The following is a 17233-nucleotide window of genomic DNA, read 5'->3' as shown; positions in this document are numbered from 1 at the left end:
CACCCCCCCCCTCGCGTTTGAGTCAGCCGCTACAGCAGAGTTGAAATTCCTGTCTTTGAAAACAACCTTCCTTCTAGCCATCACTTCAGCAAGAAGTGTCTGAATTACAGGCCCTCATGGCAGTGGAACCCTTCATTATCTTCCATGTGGACAGGGTTTCCCTCAGGACTAATCCTTCCTTTATTCCCAAGGTGGTGTCTAGTGTGGCCCTAAATCAGTCCATTCATTTGCCTACTTTTTTCCCTAATCCACAAAACAAAGGTGAGCGAATACTACACTCTCTGGACGTGCACAGACAACTTGCATTTTAATTGGACAGGACTAAGCCTCTCAGAAAATCTGAACAGCTGCTAGTTGGCTTTGCTACAGGGGCAGAGGGGAATGCCATTTCAAAGCAAACCATTTCCAAATGGATAGCCCATTGCATTAATTTCTGCTACAAGCACCATGGAAAACTACCCTACAGGGGGATAAGATCACATTCCACCAGGGCTGCATCTACCTCTGCGGCTTTTCTCAGAGGAGTCCCTACTAGGGACATCCTAGAAGCTGCTACCTGGAGCTCTGTACATACCTTCACCAAGCATTACCACATGCCTATCTTTTCTAAATCCAGAGCTAGATTTGCCACTGCAGTCTTGCAGGGCTTAATAGCTGTCCCTAATGCTCTTTAACTTCCTCTTCCCTTCCTTAGCTTTGGGAATCAACCCAAATGTGATGACTGCAACAGTGAAACACGAAAAACATAGTACAGTTGTGTACACTTAACGTAAATGTAGATGTTGGAATGCATTCACTGTTGCAGTCCTGGTTTCCCTCCCTTCAGCTCCCTGACTACTCTTGGCTCTACCGTTTCTTCCTGTTTGGTATATATTTTTTGGTGTATTTGCTTTTTGATGGGGGTGTACCATACCATATAATTCCTATTGTGGGGGGCATCTGACATCTGTGGCAAGAAAAACTGATGTAATGGCGTCAGCTGCATGTTTTATACCCCTGATGACCTGACGTCATGGAAGAAGAGAGCATCCGATGCAGAAATCTGAAGACTCTGGTATGCAGGCCGGCTGAGGGCTATCTGCAAACAGATAACGCAAATGTGATGACTGCAACAGTGAATACACTCTAACATCTACATTTATGGTAAGTGTACACAACTGTACTTTACTATTTGAAGTATGCCTTCCTTAAAAAGAGCACTGATGTCTGTACAGATTGTGTATCTGTGCTGGGCTTTTGCTCTTGATGAAAACCTGTTCATTGCTTTCAGACCTGCATCTGCAGTCTTTGTGGGATAGTGGAAAAAGCATTGTGGATCAGAAAATAGTTAATTTAACCAAAGACTTGAACATGAAATTTAAACATGTCAGAGTGCAAAACTGTGATTTGTTTGCATTTGGCTTTCTCCTTAGAGTATTACACATGTAACTTGTAAGCAGTAGTAACAGGTCAGCAGTTCTCCAATGAAGTGTATGCCTTAGATGTTAGTAAGGTAGTTAGTCCTGATCAACAGAGTACTTCGGAAAACATCCAACTAGGACAGGCATGTTACAGTTCTGGTTGGAAGGGTTATTTAGAATTTGCCTGTTTGCTTTTGAAGTAGAATTTTTCCATGACTTGTAGTTAATGTGGTGGGATGATTCCTTGTATGCCTTACTTGAAAGTTCTAGCCCTCACTGCCATTACAGATGTTCTTCTTGTTTCACTGTTGCAGTCACCACATTTGGGTTATCTGCTTGCAGTAGCCTTCAGTTGGCCTGATTTATCAAAGTCTTGGGTCCTGCGTTGGATGCTGTCTCATCTTCCATGACGTCATGTCATCACGGGTATAAAGCATGCAACCGACGCCATTACCCCAATCTTTCTCACCGTGCGGTGCCCGAAGCAGAAGCAGTTCGCATGCACCGGTCAGCTGGCTCCTAAAATTTTTGTTTCGGTTTCAGAACCGAAGTCTTTAACTAAAGGTAAGTACCCCATTGGGGAAACTTTTTCTTGCTCTAAACCAATGTCAGTAAAAGTCCATTGTGTTTCTTGTGGAAAGCAAATACCTCAAAGATTTTCTATTGTATTGTTTGCCTAGGCCTGGACCACAACGTACCTCGCTGTCGGTTTTGTGCCTTACTTAAACAAACTATTCATTGTCTGTATATTTATGCTTCTAAATATTTGGTACTTGGTTCAGTTATCCAGATATGTCTTCGGTAAGCCACCTGACTACTGACATTCCGACAAAACACAAAGATAAAGACAGAGACAGGCCGCCTAGGTCCAAAGCTGCCGACAACACTTCTCCTAAGCTTGTCGCCAGTTCACCGGTACACAGTGAGGTGCTTTCGCAGCCCCTGATGCTTCAGATTCGCAGGCTTCTACTGAGACCCATTCTGGGTCCGGTATGCCACGAGATGCTTCAGCTGTGGAACCTGCGGATGTCTGTACCTTGGATGGGTCCGGAGCCGCTGTGCAGGCACCGGCTTCTGAGGGTGTATTCAGGTCTACTGTTTTGCATATTAAACCAACGCCGTCTTCTTCTTCAAGGCCTAAAACTCAAACCATGCCTAGAAAAGACGCCCAGACCGCATGGTCAGGCCTCTATGCCTAAAAAAACAAATAAGAATGGCTGAAGACCGTATTACTTTAGTCAGAGGAAGCCAGCCTTCCCCCTATGAGACCTAGGACTGAATTTGCGCATGATACTTCTGATTAGGATTCTGAAATGTCAGTTTCCTCTGACCAGGATTTACCCTTGTCTACCTATGAGGATTTTGATGCAGAGGACTCTATTCCCTCTGCTTCCCCTCCAGAGGATTTCTCTTTTTGAAACCTTGCATAAGGGAGCATTTTTGCAGGGAAAACCAGGATTACTCTGATTCTAAAAAGAGGCTTAGGGATTTTTTACTCTTGCCTCAGCACAGGCCTTTAGCTGTTCCCCCTGTACTAGACATTGTTGATGCCTTTTTGGAGTCTAGCTTGGCCCCCTGACTCTCTACCTCCTGCTCCCTGAAAACCTGATATTACAGGGTTCCTGACTCTCAAGTTCCGTTTTAAAAATTCTACTGCAGATCCTGAGACTATTTCACTGGGACCCAAGGGCATTAAGGCTACTACTGCCAAAAATCCTACCCCCTCTGATAAAGATTCCAAGGCGCTGGGTAGATGGGGGTAAGAAGGTATACATTTCTGCAACCTTGGCTATTAGGGCCTTAAACTGCCAGTTTCATATGTTAAAGTATCGACCGCATATTATTGGCTTGCTTAAACAGAAAATTATTCCTGACTGCTGAAAATAAGGATTTACAGGAGTTAATGCATTCTGCTGAACAAGTTGGAAAACGCACTTTGCAATGTGGTTTTGATTCACTACAGGCATCTTGCAGTGCTGCTGTCACTGGGTCTGTACTTGAAAGGCATGCTTGGCTTAAGGAGCAATCTTTTCCAGATCATGTTAAAGCTAAATTGCTGGATGCTCCCTTAAATCAGCAGCACCTGTTCTACAACAAAGCAGAAGTACTTAAAAAGATGGAGGGAAAAGCTAAATCTGTGCATCTGTTAGATTTCCTACAAGTACAGCCTCCAAGATTTAGTAGGCATTGGCCCTTTAAGAATTGGTTCTTTCCTGCCTCTTCCAGGCCTCAGCCCAAACCCAGAACCAGCAGGACACCCAGGCTTCAGTCCCAGGGTGCTCACAGGACTAAGCAGTGGAGGGCTCCCACTTCCAAATCGGGGAGTAGTAAGACTCCCCCCTATGGTAAACTTTCTCAAGGGCATAACTTTAAAACTTCCAAGCCCTTCTCAACTGACTGCTCCTTTAGGGGAAAGATTTCTCTGCAGGCAAAAAAACTGGGAACTCATTCCCCAGACAAATGGGTTTTAAATATAATTTCCCAAGGATTCAGGTTTCACTTCCACACATTACCAACTCCAAATGGTTGGCCGGATCTACCCCCTAATCAGTGGGCAGAGGCTTAAAAGCAAGTACTCTCTCAAGCATAAGGGGTATTCAACCTGTACCAGAAGAGGAAAAGGGACAAGGTTTCTGCTCGAGACTTCCTGGTACCCAGAAAAGACAACTCATGCCGTCCCATCCTGGATATTTCTATCCTAAACACCTTTTTGGTGATCCCAAAATTCAAGATGCTAACCCTTCAGTTGCTTCCTATGCTAGGCATGGATGCCTGATTGGCAACACTGGATGTAAAGGAAGCTTACCTGCACATCCCAATCAGGGAATCTTGTAGACTATACCTACACTTCAAAGCAGGTTACATGCATTATCAGTTCTCTGCATTGCCCTTTGGCTTGTCTACTGCGCCCAGGGTATTCACAAAGTGCCTAGCTAAAGTCATTGCTTTTTGCAGGCAAAGAAATATTCAAATATACCCTTACCTGGGCAATTGTCTAATTCGGGCAGAAAGCCAGGACATGCTTCTGAATCATCTGGCATTTGTACAAAAGGTGCTAACTTGTCTAAGGTACACCATAAACGAAAAGAAATCACATCTTATACCCTGTCAAATTATATTCCTGGGAGCAAGCTTGAACACAACTTCCCAAATGGCTTTCCTCACGCCAGAGAAACAAATTCATTTGACAACTTAGCTCAAACTAATGGCCACAAAAAACCTGCTATCTGCAAGGCAAGTACTGCAAGCCTTGGGGTTCATGGCCTCCTCCTGCGTTCTATTTCCATATGCAAGACTGCATATGAGGAAACTACAATGGTATCTAAAAAACCTATGGTGTCAGCATTCTCAGGATCTAGAAGCAATGATTTCTATCATACCTTGTCTAGTTATAGAGTTCCTTTGGTGGGCAGAGGCCTGCCCACCAAAACAAGGGACTACCATTCACTCTACCCCCTGCCGCTCAAACCTCAACAGACTCATCAGACTAAGCGGGGGGGGGCTCACCTGGCAGGAAGTGCATTCAGGGCAAATGGAACCCAAGTCAAATGCACCTGCATATCAATCAAGAAGAAATGTTAGCTGTACAGAATGCTCTGACAGCCTTCAAGGACTGCTTTCTTCCAGGACAATTAATGGTAAAGACTGACAACACCACTGTTATGTGGTACATAAACAAGCAGGAGGTTACCTATTCATACCCCCTCTGCAGACTAGCCATGGCTCTGTGGAACACAGCCTTGAGCTACCAGCTGCATCTACAGGCTCAATTCCTGCCAGGAAAGCTAAATACACTGGCAGATGAACTAAGCATAAATCTCATGGACCCACATGATTGGAAACTGGAACCAAAGATTTTCAGCATGTTGATAAATGGGGGAACCCAGCTATAGGCCTGTTTGCCCCCCCTCCAGAACTACCAATTGGACAAATTCAGCACAAGGTGTCCCCACAAATGAGCTTGGAAAGTGGATGCCCTGTCCAACTGGAAAAATCAATCCGTTTATGCCTTTCCTCCTCTGCCTCTCCTTTCCAGAGTACTACTAATGATCAAACAGGACAAACCAAGGACAGTGCTGATTGCACCAGACTGGAAACACCAACACTGGTGCCCTCTTGCTCAGTGTCACTGCTGGCTCCATGGCACCTGCCTCAGACTCCCTACCCTGTTGTCCCAGCAGGATGGCCAGATTCTGCATCCTCAGCTTCAAACCCTGAACCTGGCAGCTTGGATAATGATCTAATCTCTCCATTATCATCCCTCAGTAAACGTGTTGGATGTCATTTTGGAGGCAAGGAGACCTAGCTCTAGAATATCTTATGCTGAAAAATGGAAAAGATTCTATTCATGGAACCAAACTCAAGGGATGGGCACAGCAGCTCCCAATTTACCTCAGATTCTTCAATACTTAACTGAGATGCTTCACAGGGGCCTTTCTTTTTCCTCAATCAAAATTCATGCCTCAGCCATTTCAGCTCGTTACAACAGAGAACCACCCCTCTTCTCTCATCCACTACTCAAGCAGTTCCTCAGAGGAGCCAAAAGCTTAAGACCACCCATGAGAGCCCCAACTCCAGCCTGGGACCTTACCTTTGTATTGGAAAAACTCACTTTACCTCCTCTTGAGCCAGCTGCAAGTGCAGAGTTAAAATTACTTTCTTGTAAAACAGGCTTCCTCTTAGCAATCACTTCAGCAAGATTGGTATCTCAATTACAAGCCCTTATGGCAGTGGAGCCTTTCATCATCTTTCATGCGGACAGTGTGTCCCTCAGGACCAATCCCTCTTTCATGCCCAAGGTAGTATCGCATGTGGCTCTTAATCAGTCCGTTAATTTGCCAACCTTTTCTAATCCACAGAAAAGGGTAACAGATACTGCACTCCTTAGATGTGCACAGACAGCTTGGAGTTTACTTGGACAGGACTAAACCTCAAAGGAAATCTGAACTGCTGTTGGCATTTGCTGCAGGGACAGAGGGGAAGGCCATTTCAAAGCAAACCATTTCTAAATGGATAGGCCATTGCATTCATTTCTGTTATAAGCACCATGGAAAACCTACCCCACAGGGGATAAGACCACACTCAACCTGGGCTGCATCTAATTCTACAGTCTTTCTCAAAGGTGTCCCTACCTAGAAGCTGCTACCTGAATTTCTGTACACACTTTCACCAAGCATTACCATTTGCCAATTTTCTCTAAATCCAGAGCTGGCTTTGCCACTGCAGTCTTGCAGGGCCTTATAGCTGGTCCAAATGCTATCTAAATTCCTTCTCCAATCCTCAGCTTTGGGAATCTACCCAAATGTGATGACTGCAAAACACTAACATAGTACAGTTGTGTACACTTACCATAAATGTAGATGCTAGTGTATTCACTGTTGCAGTCCTGGTTACCCTCCCTCCAGCCCCCTGACGACTTTTGGCTATATGTATATATCTTGGGCAAGAAAAACTGATGTAATGGCGTCGGCTGCATGCTTTATACCCTTGACTACCTGACGTCATGGAAGATGCGAGCAACCGAAGCAGGACCCAAGGCTTTGATAATCAGGCCATCTGAGGGCTACTGCAAGCAGGTAACCCTAATGTGATGACTGCAACAGTGAATACACTTTAACATCTACATTTATGGTAAGTGTACACAACTGTACTTTATGCAAAAAGTACATTTAATTAAATTTAAGAAATTGTTTTAGGGACATTTTATAAAATGTCATTTTTGCAGTCTTGTTAACCTGAGAGGGTGTTGGATGCATAAACTGTAAGTCCTTAGCAAGCTTATTTCTGCCTTTCTATTCAGTTGTGGTAATCCTTGTACAACTGTTTTAATTACTGCTACGAATGTAAATACCACATCAGAATGCCACAAAGTGCTTTGAAATTAAGAATGAAGTGGCACATTTTCTTGCTTTTAGAATTTGAGTAATTCCTGTTGTGTAATAGCCACACTCGTGCTTCTTAATTTTAGGTTATTGAAAAGGCCCACAACAATGAGCTGGAGCCAACACCTGGTAATACTCTGCGACAAACCTTTGAGAACCAGGTAAACAGAATCCTGAATGATGCTCGTGACAAAACTGGTTCATCTGCACAGCAGTCCCTTTCCGAGTACAATAATTTCAAGTCTATGGTGGTGTCTGGTGCTAAAGGATCCAAAATCAACATCTCACAGGTTTGTAGAACTGCATTAGTTAACTCATTCACTGTAAGTTCAGAGAAGGATGGATGTTTTTTGGGACTTTAATAGTGAGCATATTTGCATGCAACGTCATTCATTGTTCTAGAATGATATTTACAGATTAGTGCTCATGTCTTGTGATTTTTGGAGGCATTTCTTCATGGGATCTCCTGCTCTAGATGGAGTTGTGAAACATTTTTGCCTATCACAGCATTAAAGCAAAGTTAGAAGAGGGCATAATTTTAGATTTGTCAGTGTTATGCATTCTCTAGGCAAGGTTATTCTCTGGCTTAACTGGTAATGATTTAAGGTTTGATGGCTGATTACTTCTGTTCATGCCCCAAGTGTTTAAGAACCAATTCTTCATGAATTTTGTCATATTTCTTCATTATCTAAATTTTTATTTATCACCCTTTCAGAATACTAGTAGAAGTATTGTGCTCAATTTGTGTGGTTAGTAGAAGTATTGTGCTCAATTTGTGTGGTTTACAACTTCTGTAAAGTGCCTGTATCTGTGTAATAGCCAGAAGTCTGATCTTGACATTGCAAAGTTGGGTAGTGTAGAATGTGGAAGATTTTTCTTTTGGAGCATTCCTTTGCTTTCCATCAATTCATTCCAGCCTGATTAAGAACTTTAAGCAAAATTGTTTGGTGAATGTAGCTTTCAAGTCTTAGGTTTAGCTTTGATACCTCTCCCATGATAAGACTGAAGTTCCTGCTACGGTTAGTAAGTAAACTAATGACGCTAGGGTGGTGTGATGGCTTAAATATGCATGGTACTCCTAAGATGCTGCTTGGAATCCCACATCTTGTGACATGCCTCTTGTACTCCTTTCAGAAGGCTGTCTCATAGGGGCTTCTTCATTCCTTCTGACTCCTGGCATCAGACACTGGGGGAAAACAGCAAGAACTGGGTGTTAAAATGTCATTTAGTTTAGATTGTTTTATTTTAACACCTCCCCCTTCCTGTTGGCACTGTGCAGTTCAAAGTTTGAAGGGCCAGATGTAAGTACACACTTTTGTGCTCTGCTTTTCCAGTGAGATTGCATGTGCAGTATGAGTCTTCCTCCACAGTCCTAAACACAAGTAGCATGCTGGCTTTTGCAGTTGGAATGTATATTGTGGAGTTCTGCACCCTCTCCCTGGAGTTGAGTGATGGATCACCTCCCCACTGGATAAGTTTATTTGGTCTCCAGTTTTGATGGACTTTCTTTTCCAAGAAATTGTCTAGGAAATGCATGTACGTAATTGCTTAAGAAGTACCAATACAGGATTTTAGTTATGATTTTGTACTCAAATTGTGCATTTTCTCCTACAGGTTATTGCTGTGGTGGGTCAGCAGAATGTTGAAGGTAAACGAATCCCTTTTGGTTTCAAGCACCGTACACTGCCACACTTCATCAAAGACGATTATGGACCTGAAAGCAGAGGATTTGTGGAGAATTCATACCTTGCCGGACTGACTCCAACAGAGTTTTTCTTCCATGCTATGGGTGGTAGAGAAGGTCTGATTGATACTGCTGTGAAAACTGCAGAAACAGGTGGGTTTTTAGTGTTCTTGTTTTTCACTGTTGCGGTCATCACACTTGGGTTTATCTGCCTGCAAGGTGGCCCTCAGTCGGCATGAATACCAGAGACTTAGTATTTCTGTGTCGGATGCTGTTGCTCCAGGACTGACTTTAGGCCGTCAGGGGTATAAAAACAGGCAGCCAACACCATTACATCAGTCTTTCTTGCCGAGGAGCCCAAAGCAGAAGCAGTTTGCAAGTGCTGGTTGGCTGCTACCTGAATTTTCATTTTCAAATTGAATAATCCTGAAGTCTTCTAAAGCCAAGTACCCTGTTGGGGATCCTTTTTTCTTGCGCTAACCGATGTCAGAAAAAGTTAAATGGTCTTTCCTGTGGAAAGCAAATGCCTCGGATTTTCATTCTTACTGTGTCGCCTGTTTAGGCCCAGACCACTAGGTACCTTGCTGTCTGTTTCGTGCCTTGTTTAATGTCAGAGCCATTCATTGTCTGGCTCTTTGTCGCTAAATTCTTCGCTCTCGATATCTGTATTCTGAAATGGCTTCGGTAAGCCATCAGACTACAGATATTCCAAAAAAATGTAAGGTTTAAGACAGACTGCTTAGGCCCAAAGCTGCCGACGACGCTTCTGTTAAGCTAATCGCCAGTCCGCTGGTACTCAGTGAGGCGCTTTCGCAGCCCCTGATGCCTGCTTCAGTGGATTTGCAGGCCACTACCGAGACCCATTCGGAGTCTCGTATGCTACACGACTCTGACTGTGGAACCTGCGGATGTCTCTACCTTGGATGGCTCAGGAGAAGCCTGTGCAGGCACCGGCTTCTGAGGCAGTTCACTCAACCAATGTTAGACTCAAACCAACTTTTTTAACCAAAACTACTGAGTTAAGCCCAGAGTACGCACTATGCCTAGAAAACAGACTACCAAAGCGCATGCACCTGCTCCCATGCCACAAAAACAAATGCTTAGAATGGCAGAAGACCTTATTACACTGATTAGGGGGGGGGGGGGGAGTCGGCCTTCCCCCTTCTAAGAGAGAGACCAGTCCCCTACAGCTTCTACAGACCCAAGAGTCTGACTCTGAGATTTCTGATTATGAAGACCTGGCCTGTCTGCTTATGAGGATTAAGGTGCAGAGGAATCCATTCCCTCTGCCTTCCCTCCAGAGGATTTTTCTTCTGGTGAAACCTTGCATTCCTTAAGAGAGCATTTCCACTGGGAATGCCACGACTATCCTCAGTCCAAAAAGAGACTGAGAATTTCTAGATTTGCCTCAGCACAGGCCTTTAGCAATACCCCCTGTCCTGGATGTTGATGTTTTTATGGACTCCAGTCTTACTCTTGACACTTTACCTCCTGCCTCTAGGAAACCAGACAGGTACTACAGAGTACCTGACACTCGCAAATTTCTTTTCAAGAATCTTACTGCTGACCCAGAGATCATTTTCCCAGGGGCCTAAAGGTATCAAGGCTACTACACCCAAGAATCCCACCCCTTCTGACAGGGATTCCAGAGCTTTGGACAGATTCTGGACATTGAGTGGTATTCTAATCATGGCACTGGGAACTGTGGGAACTAAAAACACCAGATGACTTCCTGACCTCATTTTAGTACTATGAATTGATCGTAATCAAGTAAAGTAAGGTCGGCTACCAGAAACTGATTCAGTTTTTAAATGGAGACCCTAAACTTTTTTACTTGTAAATTGTAGCAAACTAGTACAGTTTAGAGTTGACCACACACTGAGCACAACAGGTTTGACCGCAAATGTAATACCGGCTTTTAAAAGCCAGTGTTGCAATAAAGTAAGATGGTGTTCGGGTAATTGCATTTATCTCTCTCCACTCACCCTCACTAAACTACTGTAACAGGCAGGGGAAACCATTTACACAACTCTATACATAAAAAAAAAAAGAAATAAAATTATCTCTGGAGTGTCCCAACGTGCAAATGCACACAGTTATTATACAGGCTGCACACACAGTTATTATACAGGCTGAGCCGACGTGACAAACTTAAAACACGGAAAACCAACAAAGCCATGTGCACCAGCTCAGCAAACGCCACAGGAAAATAAAGAATTCAAAATAGTAAAGCAATAAAGGAGCCTGAGTATGTAAATGCAAAGTCCACACATGCACACATCACAATTTTGGGCAAATGGTTCACAGTCAATGGTTAAGGTTTTTGGGATGTACATGTGAACTGCTGTATAGCGACCGGAGTAAAACAAAGATTTACTATAAAAAGCACCATGAGTGAAATATAACTTACACTTTGCCCTTTACATTTACAACATAAATGATCACACTCACCAATGTATGAAGCACAACAGAAACCGGTGTAGGGACACTCGCACAACACGTTCCAATAGGAAAAATAAATGTACTGGAAACAGGCAGAGAAAGAAGGATGGAGTACGAAGGTATATACCTCTGCAACTCTAGCTATTAGGGCATTGAATTATCAGATGTTCTTCATCTTTCACTGTTGCGGTCATTACATTTGGGTAATCTGCTTGCAGGTTGCTCTCAGTCTGCCTGATTAACAAAGTCTTGGGTCCTGCGTTGGTTTTTGTCCCTTCCATGACATCAGGTCGTCAGGAGTATAAAACATGCAGCCAACGTCGTTACATCAGTCTTTCTTGCCGTGCGGTGCCCGAAGCAGTTGGCAAGTGCCGGTCAGCCGACTCCTGAAATTTTTGTTTTCGTGTTTCAGAGCTGAAGTCTTCATCTTAAAGCTAAGTACCCGTTGGGGAAACTTTCTTGCTACTTTCCGATGTCAGTAAAAGTTAATAATTGCATTACTTGTGGAAAGCAAATACATCAAAGATTTTCATTCGTACTGTATTCCTTGCCTAGGCCCTGACCCCGACGTACCTTGCTGTCGGTTTTGTGCTTTAATCAGCGCACTATCCGTCTTTTGTATGTTTTTGCCTCTAAATATCTCGGTTCTCTGTTTAATTATCCAGAAATGTTGTCAGTTAGCCATCCGACTACCAGGATTCAGAAAAAATGCAAAGATAGACTGAGACAGGCCGCCGAGGTCCAAAACTGCCGACGACGCTTCTCCTAAGCCAGTAGCCGGTTTGCCGGTACTCATTGAGGTGCTTTCGCAGCCCCTGATACCAGCTACTTGTGATTTGCAGGCCTCTACTGAGACCCATTTGGAGTCTGGTATGCTGCGAGATACTTCAACTACGGAACCCACAGATCTCTACCTTGGATGGGTCCGGAGCCGCTGTGCAGGCACCGGCTTCTAAGGCTGTTTTCAGACCTACGTCTTGCATATTAAATAGACGCCTCCTTCATTACAAAGGCCTAAAGCTCGATCCATGTCTAAAAAACCGACGCCCAGGCCACATGCTTGGGCCCCTGTGCCTAAAAAAACAAATGATAAAAATGGCTGAAGATCTAATGACTCTAATCAGGGGTAGTCAACCCCCCCCCCCCCAAGAGGCCTAGGGCTGAGCTTCATTATGAATCTTCTGATCAGGATTCTGTTTGTTCTGACTCTTCTGATGACCTGTATTTGTCCTTACCTACTTATGAGGATTCTGATGCAGAGGATTCTATTCCCTTTGATTACCCTCCTGAGGATTTTTCTTTTGGGGAAATCTTACATACTTTAAGGGAGCATTTTCACTGGAAAGCCAGGAATTTTCTGATTCAAAAAAGAGGCTTAGGGATTTCTTCCTTCTACCTCAGCATGGCCTTTGGCTATTCCTCCTGTACTAGACATTGTTGATGTCTTCTCAGAATCTAGTTTGGCCCCTGATTCTCTGCCTCCTGCTCCTAGTAAAGCTGACAGATACAACAGGGTTCCTGAGTCCCACAAGTTCCTTTTCAAAAATCCTATTGCAGATCCAGAGATGATTTCTCAGGGGCCCAAGGGCATTAAGGTTTCTACTGCTAAAAATCCTATCCCTTCTGATGGACTCCAGGGCGCTGAGTAGATGGGGTAACAAGGTTTATAAGTCAGACCTTGGCAATCGGCTTTAAACTGCCAATTTCATATGTTAAAATATCAGCAGCATGTCATTGGACTGCGTAAACAGAAAATGCTGATTCCTAACTCTATGGAAAATAAAGATTTACAAGACTTAATGCATTCTGATAAACAAGTTGGAAAACATGCTTTGCAATGTGGTTTTGATTCTGTAGAGGCCTATTGCAGGGCTGCTGTTACTGGGTCTGTGCTTAGAAGGCATGCTTGGCTTAAGGAGCAATATTTGCCTGATCATGTTAAAGCTAAATTGTTGGATACTCCTTTAAATTAGGACAGTCTGTTTGGCAACAAGGCTGAAAAGTGCTTAAAAAGATGGAAGATAAAGCTAAATCTCTGCAAACTGTTAAAGATTTTTTACAAGTGCAACCTCCTAGATGTAGTAGGCACTGGCCTACTAAGAATTGGTCCTTTCCAGCCCCTTCCAGGTCTTCTCAAGCCAAACCCAGACACAGCAAAAACCCCAGGTTTCTGGTCCCAGGAGACAAGAACTAAGCACTGGGGGGACTTCCACTTCCAAATCTGGGAAGTAGGTAAACTGTCTCAATTACTTGCTTTTAAAATTTTCAAGCACTTATCCTCATAAGTAGGTAAACTGTCTAAATTACTTGCTTTTAAAATTTTCAAGCACTTATCTTCTGACCGCCCCTTTGGGGGGAAAGATTGCTCTTCATGCAAAGAACTGGGAACTCATAACCCAGGACTAATGGGTTTTAAATATAGGGTCCCAGGGATACATATTTCATTTCCACATGTTGCTAACACCAAATGGGTGGGCGAACCTGCCCCCAAATCAGTGGGTAGAGGCTCAAAAACAAGCACTTTCTCTCTCAAGCATGGGGGCTATTCAACTTGTACCAGAAGAGGAAAAGGGACAAGGTTTCTACTAGAGACTTTTCCTGGTACCTAGAAAAGACAAACCATGGCGTCCTATCCTGGACCTGTCTACTCTAAACACCTTTCTGGAGATTCCAAAAATCAAGATGCTGACTCTTCAATTACTTCCTGTGCTAGGCAGATGCCTGGTTGGCAACACTAGATTTAAAAGAAGCATACCTGCACATCCCAATCAGGGAATCTTGCAGAAGATACCTATGCTTCACAGCAGGCTGCACGCATTCAGTTCTCTGCATTGCACTTTGGCTTGTCTACAGTGCCCACGGTATTCACAAAGTGCCTAGCTCCAGTTATTGCATTTTGTAGACAAAGAAGTATTCATATATACCCATACCTGGCTGATTGTCTAATTCAGGCAGAAAGCCAGGGCATACCTTTGAAACGTCTGGCGTTTGTAAAAAGGGTTCTAACTTGTCTGAGGTACACCATAAATGAAAAAAAATCACAACTGGTACCCTGTCAAATTACATTCCTGGGAGCAAGCTTGAATGCAACTTCCCAGATGGCTTACCTCACGCCAGAAAAATTAATTTGATAACCTATTTCAAACAAGTTTCCACAAAAACCCTGTTACCTGCAAGACAAATACTGCAAGCCCTGGGGTTCATGGCCTCCTGCATTCTTCTAATTCCATATGCAAGAATGCATGTTAGGAAACTACAGTGGTATCTAAAAAGCCTATGGAGTCAACATTCTCATAGCCTAGAAACAATGATTCCTATCTTACCTTGCCTAGAGTTCCTCCGGTGGGCAGAGGCCTGCCACCAAAACAAGGGACTACCATTCACACAACCCCCTGCCGCCCAAACCCTAACAGAAGCATCAGACTGCATGGGGGGCTCTCCTGGCAGGGAAATGCATTCAGGGCAAATGGAACCCAAGTCAAATGCACCTACATATCAATCAAAAAGAAATGTTAGCTGTACAGAATACTCTGACAGCCTTCAAGGACTACTTTCTTCCAGGACAACTAATGGAAAAGACTGAACACCACGGTTATATGTGGTACATAAACAAGCAGGGGGTACACATTCCTACTTCTGCAGATTAGCCATGGCATTGTGGAACACAGCCTTGAGCTACCATGTGCACCCACAAGCTCAATTCCTGCCAGGAAAATTAAATACACTGGCAGACAGACTAAGCAGAAACCTCATGGACCCACACGAGTGGAAGATGGAACCAAGGATTTTCAACATGTTGACAAGCGAATGGGGGAGCCCAGACATAGACCTATTTGCTTCCCCCCAGAACAACCAATTGGACAAGTTTTGCACAAGGACTACCCACAAACAAGCCTGGAAAGTGGATGCTCTGTCCTTCAGTTGGAAAAAGTCAGGCTACGCCTTCCCCCCGCTGCCTCTGCTCTTTAAAGTTCTATTAAAAGTCAAACAGGACAAACCAAGGATGATTTTGCTTGCTCCAGACTGGCCGTGCTAACACTGGTGTACCCTCCTGCACAGTGTGTCGCAGTTATCTCCATGGCACCTGCCTCGGACCCCCTTTCCCTGCTGTCTCAGCAGGAGAACCAGATTCTGCACCCTCAGCTTACAACATTGAACCTTGCAGCCTGGCTAATTACTTTACTCTCCCTTATCCCTCAGCAAACCTGTGATGGATGTCATCTTAGAGGCAAGAAGGCCTAGTACTAGAAAAGCTTATGCAGAAAAATGGAAAAGATTCTGTGCCTGGAACCAATCTCCAGGGATGAGCACAGCAGCGCCCAATTTACCTCAGATAATGCAATACTTAACTGAGATGCTTCACAATGGCCTGTCTTTTTCCTCCATTAAAATCCACGCCTCAGCCATTTCAGCTCATAACACAGAACCTTCCCTCTTCTCTTTCTCTGCTCAAGCAGTACCTCAGAGGGGCCAAAAAAGAGACCACCCAGGAGAGCTCCAACACCTGCCTGGGACCTTAACTTTGTATTGGAGAAACTCTCTACCTCCTTTCGAGCCAGCTGCTACTGCAGACTTAAATTTCTTTCTTGGAAAACAGCTTTCCTGTTAGCAATCACTTCAGCAGAGGGATATCTGAATTACAGGCCCTTATGGCAGTGGAGCCTTTCATCATCATTCATGCGGACAGGGTGTCACTCATGACCAATCCATCCTTCATGCCCAAGGTGGTATCCAGTGTGGCTCTTAATTAGTCCATTCATTTGCCAACCTTCTTTCCCGATCCACAGAACAAAGTGGAACGGATTCTACATTCCTTGGATGTGCACAGAACTTAGATTCTACTTAGATTTTCTTCGAGGTTTAGTCCTATCCAACAGCTGGTAGCATTTGCTGCAGGGGCAGAGGGGAGGGCTATTTCAAAACAAACCATTTCTAAATGGATAAGCCATTGCATTAATTTCTGCTATAAGCACCATGGAAAACCTATCTCCCAGGGGATCCGATCTCACTCCACCAGGGATGCATCTACTTCTGCAGCCTTTCTCAGAGGTGTTCCTACCAGGGACATCCTAGAAGCTGCTACCTGGAGTTCTGTACATATTTCACCAAGCATTATCATTTTCCAATTTTCTCCAAATCCAGAGCTGGCTTTGCCACTGCTGTCTTGCAGGGCCTTGTAGCTGGCTGTAATGCTATATAACCTCCGCCTCCCAACCATAGCTTTGGGAATCTACCCAAATGTGTAATGACTGCAACAGTTAAACACGAACATAGTACAGTTGTGTACACTTACCATAAATGTAGATGTTAGTGTATTCACGGTTGCAGTCCTGGTTACCCTCCCTCCAGCCCCCTAACTTCTGGCTGTACCTCTACTTTCCTTTACTATGGTTAAGCCTTTTTGGTGTATTTCCTTTTTGTTGGCGGTATACCTTTGTGTTTTTGTTTTTTCTCCCCATTAGGGAGGCACCTGACATCTGGGGCAAGAAAAACTGATGTAATGGCGTCTGCTGCATGTTTTATACCCCTGACGACCTGGAAGAAGGGACAACAACCGACGCAGGACCTAAGACTTTAATCAGGCTGACTGAGGGCAACCTGCAAGCAGATACCCAAATGTAATGACTGCAACAGTGCATACACTCTAATATCTAAATTTATAATAAGTGTGCACAAATGTACTTTTCACATGCTGAAGTACCAGCAGCATATTGTGGAACTTATTAAACAAAAAGTGGCAACCGTTAGACTGGGCAGAAAATAAAGAATTGCAGGAACTTATGCACTCTGCAAGCCAAGTCAGTAAGCATACTTTGCAGTGTCTT

At 44.0% G+C, this 17233-nt stretch overlaps 1 protein-coding gene across 1 annotated transcript in view; it reads left to right on the top strand.

The window, feature by feature from the left end:
- Positions 1–17233, top strand: part of POLR2A (RNA polymerase II subunit A) — a gene marked incomplete in the record, with an annotated part of 2048627 nt that overhangs the window by 872779 nt on the left and 1158615 nt on the right. Inside the window, 2 exon segments of the mRNA XM_044077036.1 lie at positions 7369–7572; positions 8897–9119. Of these exon segments, the coding sequence (XP_043932971.1) occupies positions 7369–7572; positions 8897–9119 (427 nt within the window).

The sequence above is a fragment of the Protopterus annectens genome, chromosome 7.part0 (genome assembly GCF_019279795.1).
Source record: "Protopterus annectens isolate FY-2018-M chromosome 7.part0, PAN1.0, whole genome shotgun sequence".
NCBI lineage: Eukaryota > Metazoa > Chordata > Ceratodontiformes > Protopteridae > Protopterus > Protopterus annectens.
The sequence above is the reverse complement of the archived record's forward strand: the minus strand, read 5'-3'. Positions and strand labels throughout refer to the sequence as shown.